Source organism: Drosophila rhopaloa, unplaced genomic scaffold (assembly GCF_018152115.1).
Source record: "Drosophila rhopaloa isolate 14029-0021.01 unplaced genomic scaffold, ASM1815211v1 contig_163, whole genome shotgun sequence".
NCBI classification, from domain to species: Eukaryota; Metazoa; Arthropoda; class Insecta; order Diptera; family Drosophilidae; genus Drosophila; species Drosophila rhopaloa.
In genome coordinates this window covers 11,238,733-11,260,232 of record NW_025335043.1, presented here as the reverse complement: position 1 = coordinate 11,260,232, position 21,500 = coordinate 11,238,733, and the positions used below count along the sequence as shown (strand labels likewise).

Here is a 21,500-nt window from a genome sequence, read left to right as displayed (position 1 = left end):
TATACCGTGCGATCGGGCGGAAAAACTAACTCAAAGGGTAAATACTAAAAAATTTAATTAGAATTTCTGTTATTAAATAAAATGCCACCAAAGAGCGAAATGCCACTAAATTGAAAAATTTGAAATCGAGCCGAAACAGAAAAAGAGAGTCTCTGTGAAATTGGAAACGAAATGAAATAAAGCTCTGCTAAGTTAGAACCCGCACAGAAATCACACACAAACATTTCCGCTGCCAGAAACGGAAAATGGGAAAATGGCCGAAATAAAAACAAATGCTAAAAATGTAAAAGGTATTTAAAATGTTTTTCAAATGCGGTTGCAGTGGTTTCAATGTGTGGCCGGCAAAGTAAATGAAAATATTTCAGCGAAATGAAAAATGTTTGCCCACACACACAAAGTATATGTTCGAGTGTGTGTTTGAGTGTGACTTTCAGAGGAGATTAAAAAATGTTGATGTTTTGCATTATTTATTAAATATGCTAAATGGCACAAGTCAGTGGCGAAAATCTCTACACTCAAATGACAAATTCAAGGCGCGATGTTCGCCTGGCCAACCCAGATAATGAGAAAAAATAAACGCCAGGCCGTAAAACGTCTAGTTCCGCACATAAACCTGTCCCTCTATGGCTCGGATTTTACGACCTCTCCAAACCGCCCATCGTCCGTTGTCAGGGGCATAAACCAACGAGATCACCCCGCCCACGCAATAAAAAACATAAAAAAAAGACTGGAGGTGGAAACTGTACACAAATTACCAATTTTTAATTTGAAAATGCGGCACAAACTTTAATTAGCCATTCCCCTTGTCCAGGACCAACTTTATGGCACTTGGCGCCGCCAGCCGGGTCCGCTGCACATCAAGACTTTAGTATTTATTGGCCAGCAAGGCGCGTCGGTGCAATTTATGGCCAAAAGTGTGAACGTGTGTCCGCACCACTCGCCGATGCACCACCGCCCATCGCCACTGCCCCACCGTCGAGGCCGCAAAATCCACAGAATAATTTCGGTTGCTGGCTGTGATTTGGCTTTGGATTCGCCACGGCCATAGCCTGCTCTAATTTTCAACGCGCTTCTCTATATATGTATTTTTTTTAAAGGATCCTGGCGTGTGTGCAGTGCGTGTGGAGCTTGTGGCTTTTGCCACGCGCGCTAGAAATAAATTTTGCCCGGCACCCAAACGATTTAATTTGCGGTTTTTGTCACAGGCGACGCACACACACTCGATTTTCCATTGGAAATTGATAAAACTTATTTGCGGACGGGCTGCCGATAAAAAAGGATGACAACAAACAAGCGATTAAGCAACAAATCAGATAAAAATTCTGTCAAAATTGAGCATATATTTAAGGTACATACGTTCAGAGTTTAAACTAAGTCTTTAGTGTTTTTCTTCCCATAAATAAACTAGTTCTACAACATTTTAGATAGTTGGAAGAAATAAATACTTCAACTGTAATTACGAACTCTAATTGGAGCCATATCCCAATAAATAAATATAACATTTGATTTTCCACAGGAATGGTTTTATGCAAAAAGTTTATCAAACAAGAATGGTGTTGTTGAATTATTTTCTTTATTATTATTGTATGAAAGGTATGAAAAAATATAATTTAATGTCTTAAAATATTTTGCAAATAATTAATCTTCAAAAATTTTGGCAACACTTCACTCAAATTTCATGAAACCTCACACATCATATTTGACCGAGGAAGCAATCAATCGCCTTGCAGTGCTTGAAAGTAGATTGCAGGTAGTAGAACCGCAACCATTCGTATTTCACATCGCAGATGTTACTCGGTTTCTGTCTGCGATAGTCGTTTATGAGGCTCCTGGCTCTCAGCCACCGATACCTCAAAACTCTGCTCAGGTTTAGGATGTCTTCAAGGCTGCAAGGATATCGACCTCCCTTGAATTCCACCCGCAGCTTCTCCTTTATTTGAAGCATGAATAGCTTGTGGTTCTGTCTTAGCTCACTTAAAGTGGTAAGTTCTTCCAGTTGATTGAGTTTATCAGGATGTGATAGTTGTTCCTCGAGGGCAGAAACTAAAGAAGTCTTTAGCGATCTTAGAGCTTGAACCAATCGCTTTGACTTGTTGATTTCAAAAGCAGGCAAATCTTTCAGCTGATAAAGTGAAAAGTGCACGTTCAACTTCAGACGAAAGTACTTGTTCATCTGATCAATTTGCAATTGGTTGATCACTCGGTTCAGGATGGGATCGTAGCTGACCTTTATGCAGATAAATTCAGGATGTGGTCCTGTTAAACAAATACGAAGCAGAACACTTAAACGGGGATCTTGAGAAGCTAATATCTCCTTCAACTGATTGGAGGCTATTATCAACCGGTTTCTTTCCATTAACTCAAAGAACAACTCAAACTCACTTCGCAATAGGTCATAGTTTAGGAGAAGAAAAGCTGATTGAAGGTGTCTCACAGTCTTGTCCACCTGCGACTTATTTACCATCTCAGAAATATACGAGTTGGCCAACAAGGAACGTCGATGCAGTAATCTTCGAAGCTCTTGGGAGATGATCTCTGATATGGGAGTGTACGATGCACAGGCTTGAAAGTTCATTAGGAATTCATCAAGTGAACAATCTGAAGGTTGCCACGGATCTGGTCGAGTTTCCATGTGAAAGTTGTAGAACAAACGGCGCACTGGCTCCTGATCGGTGAGCTTCAACTGTTCAAGGATATCGGGGGCATAGCTGTTATCCTCTATGCTTTCGGTCTGATAAGGAGCTAGTTCCTTTAGTACCATTTCCATCAGCGAATTGTGAAGGGATATCTGCATCACATTTCCATGCAAGGAATTGAAATCACCTATTTTACGCGAATCGTAGAGTATGGCCACTGCTTGACGCGATTCAATGATATGTCGCTGAATGATTTTAAATAAAGTCCCTTTTTGCAGTTCTACTTCATCGAGGAACAACTTTCTCAAATCATACTCCGTTCTTCCGGCGACTATAAGTCTTTGGTAGGGAAACTCTTCGTGCCAGTCTGTAAATTCACCAGTTAACCACCAGCTATCCAGGAATTGACAATAGGCCTGCAAAGAGTGTAGTAGTAGAGAAGCACTCAAGTACCGCTCCAATTTGGGTTGACTACTCTTGGAACTAGCCATGAAAAGGGATTCCAGAAATCGCATGCTCCGCACCGAAGAGTCTCCATCATAATTGTCCTTTGAGAAATGATATAGCAACATTATCCTCTCGAACGGAGCACTTGAGGTCTCTACAAAGTGCTGAAGGGTAGGGGTTTCAAGGCCCTTTGTCAATCGCCTCTCGAAATAAACTAAGAACTCCATAACAGGTCGAAGAAGTCGCCGCAGAGCCACACTGAAAGAAGTCAGGGTCTCCAAGCGATCACCACTTATTCTTTTCGTTGTATGTAGCTCTATTAATTGCCTAAGATTACGAATCTCCTTGAGGGAATTAAGGATCTCAGCAAAGAAGGGTCCCTCGGTTAACTGACTCAGGGCACAAGTGTGTATTCCGTCCTTCCGCAGCTCAAATCCCTCATCCAAAATCTCGAAAAGATTAAAGTCTACGGTTGCGAAGAATAGGATAATCAGTTCTCTCAAGAGTTCCTGCTCCTCGCTCATTTTTCGTACCGAATGACGACTTTCTCGCAGCTGATAAAGCAGCCAAATTCCATAATCCTGGCTGAAATTAGTGCCCAAGATTCGTGGCTCGTGGTACACATGAATATCAACCTTCCACCAGGGCGTCTGAATCCGGGAGAACAGGTCATTGGCTCCCTTGAAGAAGTTCACCTTTGTGGGTTTCACCTTCGTGGACTCCACTTGGGTGAGATTCAGTTCCAGATCCATCGAGGCCTCTTTGATGGCGAAGTTTTCCTTCACTTGGACATTGTTTAACTTTGGCTCTATGTAAGTAGAATAGCTGATTCCCGAAATTTGTGTTGGTACCGGTGATTTCTGTTGTTCTATTAGTTCCATTTGAGGAAGGGATCTTACGCTGAGCTCACTTTCAGCATCCCAGTTGCGACTTGTGTGATCTGAGTTAATCAAACTCCTGGCACTTTGGGTCTGATTCCTGGCCCATTTTCGGTGGGAGGCCAACTGATCTGTAGACAAATCATACTGCGAGGAACCACCTGTTAAGCGAGATGTAGCACTCATAAGACTAGATCTGGAAACACTTCTCCATATTTTCTCTTCGGGAAATTCGTCCGAACTTTCGCTGGCCAGAATGAGAGCCTCCAGGATGTTCTTGCGCTTCTGCTCCATCTCCTTCCAATTGCGTTGGACCGTCTGAAAGGCCCTGTAGTTCACCGATAGCATAAAGTCTATAAGGCTCCATTGAAGGTTCTCCTGCATGTGAGTCAAACAGAGCGGATGGTTCAGAATCACATTGGCCAGCTGCTTAAAAGTATCTGCAAATTCGGGCAACTTCTCGGTGCGATAGCGCTCCAAAAAGTAGTTCATATTGAGCAACACGGCTTCTGGACTAGACTCCAGGTGGCCTCGAGTGTACTGCAGGTGATTCCTGGCATACCTGAGGCAACTCTCAAAGGTGTCAGCGTTCACCATCCTTTCACTTTCGCCATCCTTGTTGCCGCCTTCAATGGGGGAATCCAGCAGCAATCGCACCAACTGCGGCACATTGCGGGCTATGACTTGCTGGCAAACGTAATCTTGCATCCCTTTTAACGACAATATTGTAGAAAAATATATATATATATGTTTTCATGTACAAACGACAGCTGAGAATTGATAGTCACACTGAAAAAACTGGGTCTGTCGAGGCTTGAAATCAAATATTTGAGTTAGAGCGACTTTATTTTAGAAGTAAGTTGTTAAGGAAAGTTTTGAGTATAAGAAAACTCTTAATAATTAATATAAAAATAAACACAATTAAAATATTTGGTTTAAAACTAATATTTAGGAAGCCAAGAATTGAATAGAGCTTAACAAATCAATTAATGGCAGTTATAAAACGTTTAAATACATTGATTCGCTGATTCTTGCAAATATCTCTTTTGAATTTTGTTGTTTCCTTGAGTGCAAGAGTATTCTGCTTCAAAGGACTTGGAAAAATAGGGATGCAAGCAGCTTACGTTGTTTTCCAATGACCAAGACCAGAACGGCTTACAAAATGCTTAAAGAGAATTCGAACATGTAAATTCCTGTGGCATTCACCGAGCAACTAGAGCAGCAACTGGAGGACCTTAGTGACCCACTTGGGCATCCTCCACAGCTCCCGTTTTTTCATCCCCAGACTACATGCGAATTTTGCTTTATTTTATTGTCCGACAAGATAAATACCAAAATATTGAATATGTACCAATGGGATGTGGAGAAATGCACAAGGACATGGAGCAGATATTCGAAAGGTGTCCGAAATGGGAGGAGAAGCAGCTTCTGTCATCTGCTTCCGACCAATAACTCAAATGCAATCGAGCATTCCATCTGCAGCAGGGTAAAAATAAACCAACTACCGGCCTTTCCCAAGAGTCTCAAATGGGTAGAATTTTGAATACTTATTGCAGATTTCCCATAAATTGGAATATTTTTAGGCTTACGCAAATGAACACAGCTCTATTATTTGTCAGTGACCCCAAACAATTTTGCATAAACTTTAATTCACTGTCAATAAAAAGTTTTTTCAATTTCCTTGGGATAAGACATAGAAGCAGATGAGAAGAATAACATCAAATCAATGAAATCCGCAAATAATTTTTTTTAACTTAACATTTTGAAAGGGGGAGAAGTTTGTCAAATATTTGGAAAATATTAATTTGCTGCCAATGCAAACTTCTGGCGATATTTTCTTTTTTTCTTGCCAACCAAGGCGATAGACAACAAATTTGCAGAGGACACTTCACAGAAGGAAAGTTTGGCCGAAGGACGGGGCTAGATGAAATCTGCACCAGAAAACAAAAGCCGAAATGTATAAAAACAGTGAAAACGGCTTGAAGGCAAACTTGCCGGGCCAAAAACTTTCTTTGGCGAGAAGTAAGCGAAAAACTTAATAAAGATCGTCCTGCAGGACGCTCTCTAGAGGCAGGATGCCCGACTTGGCTGCTGACAGCTCTTGGTCAATGGAGAATGGAAAGTGGAGGATTGGAGGAGTGCAGTACGACCGCAGCCTGTCGAAATTAAACCAAACTGAATTTGCACTTACACTTCGGCATCAGGACTCCCGCAGGACTCGCTCCATCCGGCGCCTGTCGAAATTGTCACTTTCGCAGTTCCCCCAATAGTTGACTGCTGCACAATGGTTGGTGGCGTCAAGAAGCGCGTAAGTGACATTTATGCGCCTGCCAACTTGCATCCTGCAACTCCCCAGTTGCGAAACTGCGCTAAACTTTCGCCCAAGGCCAAACGAGGATGCCGCGGATTCGACCCAAGTTTGTTTTAATAAATACCTCCATTGTCTCCGCCACCTGCTGAATGGTTTTCCGAGAGGGAGGTGGCATCTGAACTTCTCAACAGTCTTTCCCCCCCATCGACAGTTGCCCCCAGAAGTTGCCGCACAATGGAGGCAGTCACCAGGAAACAATCAGCTCTGGCAGAAGTCTCAATCACAACCGCGGAATGCAAACGAGAGCTGCTCAAAATTACTCATTTTTTTGAACTTTTTCACAGCCATCCACGATTGTTGCAATTAACGAAAGTTTGCTTCTCGAATTAAGCTGAGAAAATGGAATGCAAATGGTAAAAGGAGATACCAAACTGGGAACTGTGGAGGCGTTGAAAAAATATAAAGATAAAAGTAGTGCAGCTTGCGGTGGTTTTATTGAAAGGTGAATTCTTTATTTTTTTAAGAAAAAAGTTTTTATTTATTGTTCAGCATGGGTTTTCATTAACTCATATACTGAAAAAGTATTCTGTTTAACACACCAAGCTAAAAGAAAATGTAGTTCATTTACAGAATATTAAAGAACAAAAATATATTGGTTGTAAAATCGTCCTTTTTTTATAAAAGTAAACCCGTAATTCTGAAATTTAATTCACTGCGTAGCAAACTTCTAAATTAAATTATATATAAATATAATTCGTCATAAAATCGTGTGAGCTAAAAGTACAGCTGGAATTAAAATGAGGAAGATTATTTCCCTTCGAGTTTCTGTTTTACAGTCTGATGAACTTGGGGATAAGTTCAACATTTTATGGGGGCCACATCGCTTCCCCGAATCCGTAAATCTGGCTGCAACTCACCTCTGTCGCTGATGGGCCTCATTTAGCGGAGATTCCTTATCAGGCGACCGGATGTCGGCAGAAACTACCTCAGCCCGAACACGTGGACTATTTATAGAGCTCATTTGGGATCCAGCACACAGATCACAGCCCACATCTGGCCGCCAGGAGCAGGCCACACAAAAAACACGCTTCCCGATGCCAAAGGGCATTGGCACCTCCCCGCAAACCCCCAACTCCCCATGTAATTTGGAGCTATGGGCAAAGTTAATTAGTTGTGATTTTTCAAAGAACATTCAAAATCGAAGCGGGCAGCCGAAAACACAAACAATATTGTCAGCCTGCGGCGAAAGTCGAGGGGGAAACTGCAGCCAGGCGTGGCACATGTTGAGTGTATAAAATTTTGATGAATGTTTTGTTTACAGGCCGTGCAACATCTCCCCGAACAAGGGGTTGATTATTACGTGGAGGAGGCAACTGCATCTGACGGCATCTGGAATGCGACACACAAACATACACGCCATGTGCCGCGGCTCGGATTGGAGATGGAAATTGAATGAGAATTATATCGGATATCCAGACACAAGACATGCAGATGAACTTTATACATAAGAAAAATGTGGATAATTAACTACACCTGACAAAAAACTCAGTAATAGTTATCAACTGACAAAATTGCATTGCTATAATATTGTTTTCGATCCTGTATAATTATAATGATAAATGAAACTATAGTTTAAGCAAACTTCTCTTTTATCCTTAGTTAAACACACTATTAAATAATAAATATTTAAACCGTATATAAAGAATAAAATAAAAACCAAAACTTTATTTTCTTACTTTATAAGTTTGTAATTTAAATAACTATATTTAAATTAATACTATTTTTGAGCAGTGTCTGCTTTGCACCCTGGAGCAAAAGCCATAAATTACGCAGCATAAACAGACTGCAACTAATTAACGAGAAAATGCATCATCTGCAGCTCAACATCCCCGAAATCATTTCTTTATATTTTGTTGTCTTGTAGACTTAACGATTTCCGATTTTCTCACAGCTCAGGTGAAAGTGTGTCTGTCGAGGACAAGTATGGGTAAATTGGCTCAAATTGGAATGGCATGTTAAGTCCCCCGGGTAGCATTTATTTTCCTAATCAAATTTGCCTTTCTTCGGCAGAGCCGAAAATAATAATTTAAATATTTTGGCCTACGGCCATGGGCGGCAGGAAATGGCATTTGGGCAACTGGCTGGCTAACAAGCTAGCCAACAGCAGTGGCAAACAAGGAAAAACTGGAGTAAGGCCCTCACAACAATGGCAAAAACTTAACTCTGCCGCGAGCCACAAACGCACACAAACACAAACACACACCCGAGCGATACAAAAGAAGCCGAAATCCCGGGAAGAAATTAGTTTCTCTTCGTCCTGCCCCTCTAGCCCCGAGGTCCTTGCAATTCTGGTCCTGCTGTTTGTTTCCCTAGCCGTTGTAGCTACTGCTACTGATGTTCCTGTTGTGGGCAGCACACAAAATTGGCAAATACAAGCGGACTTAGGCCACAGGAGCTTTTACTGGCGAAAACAAAAAGCGGAAAATTCCTGAACGGGCCGCGGGGCAAAGGGGAAAGCGGCGACAAAAACACAAAAAAATGTTGCCAATGCAAAAAGTTGTATCGTCGCAAAGGGCGAAAAATGCAGGCCGCAGACAGACGCAAAGAACAACCCACAAAGTGGGTGCCAACAGGATCGGGGGGTGGAAGGGGGGAGGTCCTGCGAGGGGCCGACACTCCACAGATAATTTGGATTTTTGTGTCCTCGACAGCTATTTAATCGAGTCACAGGAATTTCTCTTATTTTAAAGTCCTCAAATTACACTTACAGCGAATTAATGTATTTTTAAAATTCATTAACTTAAAACCATTTGATTTCAATTTTAGATTCAGTAAAGCAAATTTATTTTATGTTCGAAATAACTTAGCTCATTATTTCTAAGACAAAACTAGCATAATTTTTGGGTGCAAAAACTGGGTCCAAACATTCCGAAAGTGTTATAGCAAACTATCCTGTTAAGAATACCTCAAGAAATAGATTTAACACAGCTTATTTTCGTTGCCTATCATTTTTCCATGGAAACAGAATAAATGCAAACTTTGTTATTCCTCAGTCTAGCCAATGTTATCATAGCTTTTACATGCGTAAATATGAATACAACCGAAATCGAACTAAAAGCAGCAACAAAGCCCACGTGGATCCATCGAGGAGGCAGCAAAAAAAAGTTCAAGAAGATGATGAAATTCCAGCGATGCCGGAGGTCTCCCACCCATTTCCACTGCCCCAAGTCATCGTTTTCCTCTGCTAAAGTTTTGGACCACAAACAGAGTCCAGGACAAAACCAGGTGTCGTTATGGGCGCACACGCCAAAAATTTCAATAGCGCGGCGAAAGTTTCATTGACTTGACAGGTGGGTATTCGGCCCCCAATCCTCCTCAGCAGCTGTAATTGTTACCGTTTAAATACCCATTAAACGCGACTCGGCCTAGGCAAATGGCTCTCACTTGGCCGCCGGCCGGGAAACTGGCCAGGATGCCAGGATGCCAGGCAAAATATGTCACAACATTTAAGCCAAGTCGGCAGACAACAACGGCGGCACAAAGCCCAAGGATCGCCGCTGCTTTTGAAGAGGCCGCCCGCTATTAACAAACCATAAAGTAATTTCTTGCTTTCCTGCACGGAAATTAGACATTTTGTCAAGGGAACACTCACTCCATGGCTCAGACAGCGAAGCCACCTTCAGTGTTTCGCCTTCGGGCCAAGAAAGCCGGGACAGCAATACCAAGAACAATAACCCAGAAGAGCTGGCATAAATCGGCACTCTGAGAAAAGTGGTTAAGGAAGAAGAAATGAAATTATACTTAATTCGGAAAAGTTTCGCTCACAATTTCCAGCAAAATGTATTTAAATATAAATGTGGAAGCCATTTCTCTAGGGAATCACTGTTATCAAATGTATTTATTCAAGGGGAAAAAGGTATTTATAAATAAGAAGGTACTTAGATTTTAAAAGCACAACTCATAAACATAACTGCTTCTCCATTTTATTGATGTTAATTACATTTTTAAAGTAATATTTAATTCTGAATTTGTTATTCTGACATTTTTTGTGAATATTATTAGCAATATAAATTATTTCAAAAATTAAATGGCAGGACATTTTTAAAATACCTTATGTTATAAATTTAATATTTCTAAACCAAACTAAAACTCTTATAATTATGTTAAACATATTTCCCAGAGTGTAAGAGTGTTTTTAGAGCCTGGGACGGACACTGCCTGGCAAGTTGAAAGTGAAAATATTATAATGAAGTATGTTGTTAGCTGTTTCGAGATTTTCAAATGTATCCATCAGATAGGGGGCCGTTCATCGGCGCGGGGAAGGCAGAACGAACATTTTGTAAGTAAACAAGCAGCGGCGGCAACAAAAGTTTGTCTATTTAAAAAGTTTCGAGCTGCACAAAAGTTATAAAACATGAAAATATTTCTTAATTATTTTTATAAACAAGCAGGCCCAGGCTCAGTGGCCCCTGGGGGCGTGGCACAGCCTTGCCCTTGCCCTCGAAAATTTTAAAGCAAAAACCCAAACTCTGCGGTGGTCGAACTTCTTTGCTGCGTCCCGGATTTGTTTGTCTTGCTGATTTCTGCCCGAGGTCAGGATTCTGTTTGATTAGCATAAATATGAGTAGAAGCTCGCAAAAAAGGGAACGATTCGTCCCTTTAAATGCTGGTGAAATTAATTACGTGGGCCAGGAAAAACTGGGTAGGAATGCTTAACTTCATCAGCTGAAACTCCAGAAAATTCCATCAACCAAATCGAAATAGTGGCATGGGGACTGCCAAAGAAATATGAGATGTTAGAGAGATATAAATATTTGGTTAATTAATTGCCTCGTTGTTTGCCTGGGAATTATTGAAATATTTTTATTCGATATTTTCCTTCCATCGAAGCTCCGTTTCTCTCTTTCCAACCCCCCTTGTTCAAAACCCCAAAAAACCCCTCTCCATCAAGCCCAGTAAATTTGATTGCCGTTATCTGCATTTTATTATGCTTTTGCCACCGCAAAAGCGACGCACAGCCATTTTGAAATGGTTTTTGATATACGAGCATGAATATGAAAATGTTTGCCATAAAATCATCCCAAATGGATGAGTGTGGCGGCTGAATATCTGAATATGGTGCGAGTATTTTTCGGTGGGTAGTGGCCAAAACTTGAAATAAACTAAGCCAATGATTTATAGTTTGCTGCGAGCGAGCAAACAAATATTTTATGCCGAAATGAAATTGTCAATACTTTTTAAGATGGCAAAGCAGCGCAAATATTTGCCTCAATTCTGATTACTCAATTAGCTAAAATTTTAAATAGAGTGTGGTTTCAAACGGCTTAAGCATCAGAGAGCCATCATAATTTGGGATAAATATTCTTTTTGATTTGGTAGTTATGAGCACAGAGTTCAGTTTGTTTTTCGACTCTGGAGATTTAAGGAAACTTCCTTTAAAAGCAGTTTGAAGGATTCAATCTTTTAAGTTTTATTTGATAATGATTTTAATTTTAGTGTATTATGGTTAGTATAAAATTGTCATCTATAGCTCGGTGTTTTAAAAATAACAAAATAAATAAGTTTTATACACGATGATAAAGTATCCAATAATAGTATTTTGATATGCTTTCCGCTAGTTATCTCTTTTACAATCAGTTTACCCATTTAACTAGTGCCTAAATTATCATGTATTCCTAGCAATCAAACCTACTCTATTGCAACACGAAAGCGGTTATTGTTAAATATTTATTTGTTGACCAAATTGAATGTGACGCATTTTAAAGTGCACCATTTGCAGCCATCCATCGCACGAAGGTTTCCACACGCTGCAAGCGCAACATTTCAATTTGCTGCAACAAATGCTCATAATTTATAAATTTTAAATCTATTTCTGCCACCCACACAGCACAGGCGACCTGAATGGCGATGGAGCTCTGAGTTTGGGAATGTATTGTTGCTGATTTATCGCGAACCGCAGTCAACGTTGCCATTGTCTGCGTTTTTGGCACTGTTAACCCGATTTTCCACTTTTCATGCGACAACGATGTATGTGAGGGGGGTGAGGCGATGGGGGCATTTGGGTGGTGGGTGGTGGGGATGATTATGTTTACATTGCCGCACCACGGCTAATGTGGAGCACGTTCGGGCCAAGTCACGTCACCTAGAAAACTCCGCGAGTCGGGCCAAGACAATGACAGTAGAACGCATCGGGAAACGAGATCACGTCTGGGAACCGTGCGAGATTTCTTGCAATTTCATATGGCCCGCTATCGGGGAACTATCTTTCAATTAAATTCCTGTGCGGATTCCTCTTTATTCCCCTTCATCTGCTGTTCCATTTCGAACGCACGTTTCCCCAAAATACTAATTTCCCCTCTTAAACTTTAGCAATAATAACTGCTGAAATACTGCAGAGCGAGAGTATCCACCTTAATTTGATTACAAAATTACCAAGCTTCAATGGGCGATGAGCAGGAAAATATTTTCATTGCATTTTTGCGCTTGTCGCGTATCATTTTAAGCTCTTTTACATAAATTTTCCCCGCCATAAACAAATATTTTTCGGTCACGGACGATATTTTTGGGGCGACCGAGAACGAGCGCTTTGTCGCAGTTTTCAACTTCATTTAATTTAATTTATTTTTCAGCAGTTGGGTAATTTATGTAACAACTTTTTGGCTGCCGCTGCTGGTGTCCTTGTTATTTGAAACTAATTTGCATAAAGCGAACGTCAAGTGTTTCGACTACCTACCTGACACATATGTGCCGAGGAGCAAAGAGGAGCCTGTTTATAAAGCAACAGGATCCAAATCCAAATCCGAATCCTAGTCGCCATAAATTGCGCCTTGATGACTCTTTTATAAAGGGCCCGAGACTCGCAATTCGATTTCATTTTTATGGCGCATAAATTATTCAGAGTTTGTCTATAGTCTATAAAATGTTGAGCTTCGTTGAGCCAGCACTAAACAGGACATCATTCCGTTGACCCCTCGGCAATAACAAGGACCCACGGATCCACAATGGCGCTGACCTTGTATCCCTTTTTTTTCTAAATAGACAATTTACCCATCTTTACGCACTATTGTTTTGTATTCTCGAGGCGATGTCTTGCTTCGCTTCATCCTCCGCTTGGCTGGCATAAAAATCAGTTTAGTCCTGCGACAGCGCCTCGATTTATGCCACAGTCCTTTGTTGCCCTTCTCTGTATTTTTTGCGGGCTGCCAACATTTTTACGACTAAATCGAGAGCCACAAAACGTTACGGCAAATCACTTTTCAGCTTCAACTTTCCCAGAGCAGCATATGGGCATCGTTTAAAAACAATTGGAGCTTAAAGCGAATGACCAACACAATGTTGTTGATTGCCTTTAAGGAGTTGTACACTGAATAGTAAAATCCTAAGCCAACGCAAGAAGGAAAAAAACCTATTCCTGGATAAATTCATTTAAGTTTCCATTGGTTTTTAATCCATTTAAGATTTTCTCCTTTCCTTCTATTCGACTTTTTGAAAATTCGGACTCATTGTTTACCCCCCGAGCAGTGCACACAAAAACAAATAGAAGTGATGTTGCACTTTTCGTTCGTATTTGCCAAAGCAAAAGATAAACAAGTCGAAGAAAGAAAAGTGATTGAGTGATTCCAATTAGTTGGTTCTAAGTGTATTGCCATAAATAAAGGAATTTCTATAATAAGGCATTCGTGCTTAGACGGAATTATTATTATTTTATAGAACTTCTACTACAATGCCACATAATATTGACATATATTTGCTTATGTGTAGTCTTTTATGGCGCAGTTCACTCAAAAGATATTGTATCTCCCAATCGCCAGACAGCGGCATTAATACAATAATGTATGAATAAATAAAATTTAATTTTACGTAAAAACTGACATCAGTCCCCAGACAGAAAAATGTGGATAAAAGCGGGCAAAAATACAAGGGGGAACACATAGAAACTTGGCAGGCCAGAGGAAAGAAAACAGTTTTGTTTGTTTGCTTGCTTGTTGTGTGGCATATTTGAGCGTATTTGCACAAAATACGTGAAATTACGCGAAAAGTTCAGTCAGCTTGTGTCCTGCCAACTGTCCTCGTCCTTTCTTCCACCCAAAAAAAAAAAAAAAACATAAGAACCCGAAGAAAACTTTAGCGGCAAAAGCTAAGTGCCTGCAAAAGATGACTGGGTAACTTGTTGTTATTTTGCATTTCATTTCGACGATCTCCTGGGACCAAGTGGCGTATGCGCAATATTTTAACACAACTGCGAAACGACCTTTTCAGTAAACCCTTTGTTTAATCTTTGGCACATTGAGAGTCGCCCTTTGCCATCTCACTTTATAAGCGAATTATTAATGAGCTTCTTGCCATATAAGTTAATAATCCGCTGCGAACAAAAAAACGAAAAAAAAATAACAAAAAGCTTCCCCCAATAATAACAGGAACACTTTCCATCCGAGCCGGAGCGGAAATCTCATTTGTCATGCAGCCTGGCCATTTATCAGTTGGCATTTAAAAAGCCATTAAAACCGAATCCGGCTGCAAAGAAATTGTGAAAAAAAACGTTGAAATTTACGTAAAAAAGGAATGTGGCAGCGTGAAAGTTGCAGGTTCGACAGGTTTTCTTTCAGTTCCGATGCGATTCGATTCGTTTCGATTCATAATTTAAAAGCCAGCCGATTGCCGGTCCACTGACTTCCAACCGAGTCAGACCAATAAATTAATATAAAAATTCCTCACGCCCAGCCAATAAGTGAACATTGAAGCGTTTTATCGCCCCGTCCAGACTCGCAGGATGCCAAGGATAACGATGGGCCAGAAGTCGCAGGACAGAGGCCCATCTTGAGATCGTGAGATGTCTGAGATGCCGGCACACTCGAGCCGTTTGCTTTGGACTTGGAGAACTGGCGACTGGGAACTTGGGACTAGGGACTAAGGACTAGGGACTCGGAACTGGGGACTAAGGAACCAGGTCCTCGGGGGCCATCGTCGGCCACTTGGCCAGACATTTGTGGTATGCGCAAATAGAACATGGCATAAAACGGGGCTCGCTACGAAGGCCATTAAACATTTATGGCCACGAAGCCGTTGGATATTTCATTGTCTGCAAATAAATGTAACAAGTCAAATACCCACGCATACCAATCGGTACAATGACTGAGGAAGAAGGTTAGATGAATTCGTTTGAATTTTATTTAGCTGTAAATAGGTATCGGTTTCCAAGATTTTATAAATTTTTTTAATGATTTACTGAGAAATAAAGTGATAACAAAAAAGGAAGTCCTGCCTAACTTTATCAAATAATAAAAAGAGGGATGTTATTTTAAAGTAACGCCCTATTAGGAAATAAAGCTTTGTGATTAGGCAGTAAAAATTCCTGAATTTGTATCAAGTTGACATTAGTCAACCTTTTGTGATGCATACCCCTGTTGCTTTTTACCTGTAATTCCCTTTAGCTAATTGATGGCGACGCTTAAATCGTTGCGGCCATCGATTAATTTAGGAAAGTTGAGCCGGCGGCGAGACCGAGTGAGTCTCTTAAATCTGAAGACTCGACCGAAAAAGTGGTGAAAGTTTTGCATGTGACCCCGTTGGAGAGAGCCTGAATTGCCGGGCCAACGGGGACAGCAAAAGCGGGCAACTTTGTTAATGGTTTTGTCATAAATTTTAATTCGATTGCATCAGAGCAGACGCCGAGGCTGCCATTCAAACTGGGCATGAAAAATGCATTAGACGCTGCAGGACTCGAGGAGCCGGCAGCCAAAGTTTTCGATGGTGCGGTTGCCCACGGAGACAGGGAATCTTCCCGCACACACACACAGAAAAACTTCACACACTATCGCCCCGAGAAGAGAAGCCAAACCGCAGACTCAGTCCGTTGTTTGAAGACTCAATTAATTTATGCAGTGTGAAGTAAAGTTTTCGGCTCGGAGAAGCCTTAAAAATTGCATTGAAGGGAAGGAGAATGGCGAATGAAGCCCAAATGCCCTCAATTACAGCTCACAAATGGTTAAAGTAATAAGGCGCCAGCAGGCTGGAAGATCGACTTCGTTCAGCAGGAAATGCGTTCAATTAATGAATTTTAAATGCATTCTCATTGTCACTTCCGCACGCTGAAGGGCTTCACCTGCAGCCCACGGCGCACGGTGCGTATGCTTGACGCGTTATTTGCAAGTCAACCACCAAGCCAACTCAGTGGGCGACGCAAGCCGGGTCTGATGAAGGATAAAGGACACTGCGATGCCATTATCTTTCCCGTAAGGCATACTGCCTTCCAGCATATCAGCCTGCAGAGTAATGTTACAATGGGACTTTAAAGCTTTTCGAAAATACTTCTTAAATATGTATAAAATGTTTTCCAATAAAAAAAATTCTTGAACTTATTTTATAAATTGTATACTTTTGATACCACACGAGAAGTATATAGAGATATAATTTAAATTTATTAATTATTTTAAAAATAACAAGAATTAAATGAGTTGATATATTTAACACAAATCAGTCAAATGCTAAAATTATAAACTACTTTAAAAATAAACATAAGCGTTTTTAACAACCTACCGAATACCCAAGAGTGATACCTATATACATTAAAAAAAAAACGATATTATTTATATATTTGGTTTCTCTATATGTTTATGTGTTACTTTAAAAGCTTTAACCATTTGTTACACACTTGTTATGTGTCTTCGTGTCAAGTAGTATTTGCAAGGTATTTTTATCCGGAACCTTTTAATATCATATTATAAACAACCTTTCCACTGTACCTGCAGGTTGGAGGCAGTGCGTGCACAGCCTGCGAAAGCCGAGCGCCCACATTAACTACAAGGATAATGTCGCCCGGCGTCCGCCCGCCGGCTGCGGCATGAAAAAATAACAAGAAGTTGCCTGGCATCGTTCATTACGAGCCCGGGCTCAGGCTCAGCCCTTTAGCCAGGTGCGTGGATGCGGCAGGACGAGGCAGGACGAAGCAGGACGAAGGGAGGGCAGAAGCAGTCAGGAGCTGGGGGCACAAGACGAGCGACAAGACAAGGCATCTGAAATGTTTTATTGTTGTAACTGTCGCCCGGCGGCATAATATATAGTCTGGGACATATCCTGGAGCGCGACTCCGCCGCTGACACAAATCACATGCAACCTTTGGACCCCTCGCCTCCGGGAAAATGAAGTGGAACTGGCGGCGTTGGACATTTTTGGTGCTCTCCTCGTGTACGTGCCCGCATTGGTCCTGTATTTGGACTTGAGTTCGGGACACCAAATTATGTAAGCTTAAAGGGGGTTTTAGTGCTATGTGGGTATATCTTACCGGTAAAACGTTGCCCTTTGTCTGCGTTTGCCGTCTTCCGTTTTAACAAATGTTTTGTTAGCGCGCCGCTCTCTCAAGTTTTCCGCTTGCACAAATTATGCGGAAACGGAAGCGACAAAAGGAAAACCACAATTGGAGGGGCGTCCTGTGTGTCCTGTACGTATGTGTGTGTTTGAGTGGCACGTGTCCTGCTCCCTCATCCACCTGGACCCACTTTGTCATCAGCTTGAATTAGGACTATATTCAATTTTCATTATTAAATAATGCCCAGGCATTGATGCGTACGTGCGGCTCGACTAAATTAAATGCACATCGGAATTTATGGGGCCCGACCGAAATGACAAATAGTGCTTGGCTGATCCGCCCAAGACACACAAGGTAAAACTGTAATTAAATTTGTCCAAAATTCGGATGCACATCCTGTGTGTGCGAGGCAAAGGAGCCATAAATCTGGGCATATAAAACCAAGGCACCGCCCCAAGCTCACAGCGATAAATCAAAACGAAATTCACATAATTTTTATCGTTTTGCACAATTTTGCATGTGAGCATACATACTCCGCCCACGCTCGAATCGGTTTTCAAGTTAAACGTTTCAATAAAGTCGAGCACCTGTCAATAAATCGAAATTGCCTCTCGTATTATTTTTATCGGCTACGTTTCGTTTACATTGCACAAGATGCTTCACTTTCAGCACAGCCAGCGGCCACGCCTGATATATATATATATATATACATATCTCTATATATATATCTAAGCCACAGTCATGTGTGTGTATGTAGGTCGGGAAAGCGGAAAAGCGACCTTAGCTATCTCTCACCGCCTCGTCATCGCCATCATCTTCTTCCAGTTGAGCGGATCCTGCGGGTGAGTCCTTCCTGCTGAAATCCCTTCTCCTGTGGTTTTCAGCTCCCGACTTAGGTTTTTCAACTTCTTCTCTTATTTCTTCGATGGTCGAGTTCCTTTTAATTCAGTTTTCGGCAATCGAATTGTGGACAGTTTTCATGGCTTTAATTATGGCCCTTTGAAGTCGCCTTCGCCGACGCTTTAATTTTAATCCACTTGGGCGCTTGAAAGCGGCCAAGTACAATTTTTACGAGCGCCTCCCTTATGAAAATTTAATAAGCCGGCAACGAGGAGAGTGCGCATAATGAGAGTGCCAGCCTGGGCCTGGCAAAATCGGGACATGCCAGGACAGCCAGGACCACATCTCATCCGAATCTGACTTCTCGGATGAACCAAACCTCACCCGCCCACATATGTCATGTAAAAAGATTGTTTAACAAGCAGAGCCAAGGAGGAGAAAGCTTAAAAATGTAATGCGTTCCTCGTTTTCACATGGCTGCCATCGAATGAGTCACAGTGGGCTCTAAAGTCGACTTAAAATTAATTTAAATTAAAAGAAATTAAGGAATCACCACTAAACAAGTATGAAAATTGTTTTTATTTTTAATGGCCTTTAAAATCTATTGTTGTTAAGGAAAATAATTCTAAGTTATTTTAGTATTTATTTTAATACATTAAAAGTCCTTTAACTCATGAGATATATACTTTGGGAATATCTTAAAAAAATGACCTCGAGCCGGAAAAACTCAAAAATTAAACATACATCAAAGGTCGCCAACAAACAAAATTTTAAAAAATTAAAATAGAGCGAAGATTTTGGTATATCCTGTGCGGACCGATTTTGCTTGACCTTGGTTATTTTCAATGACAAAAGATGTCCTTACGGATATATCTTTGTTTTAAGTATTGTTGGAATGCTTGTTTTTTATCCCTAATAGGTAACAATTTATTTAAAAATCCATAAAAAAGTAACCCTCACTTAAAGCCCACTGTTTCGGCCTTGTGCAAGACGTTGCTCTCGTTGTGCCCAGCCAACAAACAGGCGAAATATTATTTACGAGCTGTCAAATCCCAGTTAACATGCCTCACACAAGGACGAAGGACGTCTTCGGTGTGTTTGTGTAGTTGTTTGCTCGATGCGGCCGCATAGTTCGCTAAGAGACAGCTGAAGATGCGCTGCCACAGTTTCAGATACACAGTCTCAGATACAGATTAACAGCAACGGTGCCAGATACAGATACGTTTTGCGGATACAGTCACAGTGCGCGACTGTGAGATACTCTTACGGCATTCAGAAAGTGTGCCAGAACGTCTGGCCGAAGATCCTTGAAGCGGACTTGAGCGGGCGGTGTAATGAAATAAAAAAGCATAAATGAAAGCGAGGCCAGGCCACGAAAATAATTTAAATTTATGTACTTGTGCGTATTTATTTGTGCGTTTGGCTTTTATTTCCTACGCGACGTCTCTTGATTTGTTTGTCTCGCTCCCACACTCGTCCTCTTTAGCGCAACCTCTTCCTTTCTCCTTTCCAGAGCAACAGCAGAAAGCATTAAATTCAATTTGCTTATGTGAGTATCTGTGTGTCTGCCACTCAGCGTCAGTTACAGCGAACGAGGGGGGGGCGAAAAGTAGGAGATGGAGGGCCAAAGGACGAAGGACCAAGGGGAGGGACAAGGCCATGCCAATGCACTATGGGGAATTTGCCCGATTTTTTGGAATAAATGTATTTTTTAAAAGTATGCCGATTTTCTATTTTTTTTTTTTAATGTATTAAGAAAACATCAAGCTGTATGGTAACATACCGCAAATGTTAACTTAAAAGTCTAGTATTTAAATACCAACTGTTAAAGTCAGCTGTTGCAAGCGCACATGGTTTGTTTACATTTTGCTTAACTTTGAAGCTCACTTTCAAATCATTATCTCTGCAACAAAATAACGTAAGACAGTCAAATTTGAAATGATTACCAATTCTTAAGGTATGTTCTGTTCAAAAATACTTATATATTGCTTAATATGTGCGTCCAATTTTAACCATTTGAATATGTAGCAGGTGATGTTTTCGTTTGTGTTTTGGAAAGAAAGTTAAACTTTCAATAGAGTTTTAAAAAAATGTTTAACTTTGTTCAGTGAGTGTCTATATCCATGTTGTAGAGTCATTAATTCCGAATTTAGAACATATTGTCTCATCGTGCGCTTCGTGCGACTTTTCGCGTAATTTAATTTTTAAGAAACCAATCTTTTGATCAAAAACGCAGCCCTGCTGGAAGTGTGGCATAGGCAAAAGGGCCTTCGAGAAAAGAAGATGCCGTATTCACTTTTGTTAGCAAGCAAGTTGATCCCACAGTCGAATCGCCAACTTTACAGATGTTTTTGAGAGAGCCATGGATACTTCAGACCCCATAATTTCATCTATGAATTTGAAGAAGCTGCTTTCTCTTCTACCAGAAGTCATTCAGTTGTTATTATGCCAATATGAACCTGGAGACGGGTCTTTAGATGTTGATGATTATAAAGAACAAAACAATTATGATTTTTTGTACAACATTGAAATTGAAAATAAAGAGCATATAAAGCTAAATTTGTAATAAAAAAAAAAAAAATTTTGGTATACTTTCACTTTTTTAACAGGTGTGTATATGTATGTAGAACACTATAAAAAAACCTCACTGAAATATGTTACATAGTTCGCGAGTTATTAATTTATTCCAAAAAATCGGGCAAATTCCCCATAGTGCAATGGCGGCGACCTGTTGTGTTGTTTAAGGAATTACTTAACATGGTAAAAGCATGTGCATGTATATGTGCCGGCTGCTTATGCATGTATGTGCTTAATAAATATTTCGGTCCGTCCTTTTTTGATTATATCCTGGAACAGTTAAGAATGGGTAGCACAAATAAGGCAGGCATTTATGGTTGAAGTGTCCTTAAACCAAACCAATAATTGCAATTGAATTCATTGTTTTAATTTTGAAAATATATGGAGAAAATATTTCCGAATTTATTCTCTCTAAAGAATTTAAAAACTATATTTGTCTCGAAAACACAAAAATGGTTCTTAAAAATGTAGAACACTAGGACGAAATAGAAAGGCAGCCTACAAAA

General features: G+C 40.7%; 1 protein-coding gene across 1 annotated transcript; it reads right to left on the bottom strand.

Annotated features, from left to right (window-relative positions):
* Positions 1-1,593: 1,593 nt before the first annotated feature.
* Positions 1,594-4,730, bottom strand: LOC108052634. The gene has a single exon (XM_017135076.2). The coding sequence runs from the start codon at positions 4,667-4,669 to the stop codon at positions 1,694-1,696; it is 2,976 nt and encodes a 991-aa protein (XP_016990565.2). The 5' UTR covers positions 4,670-4,730; the 3' UTR covers positions 1,594-1,693.
* Between the last annotated feature and the right edge of the window lie 16,770 nt (positions 4,731-21,500).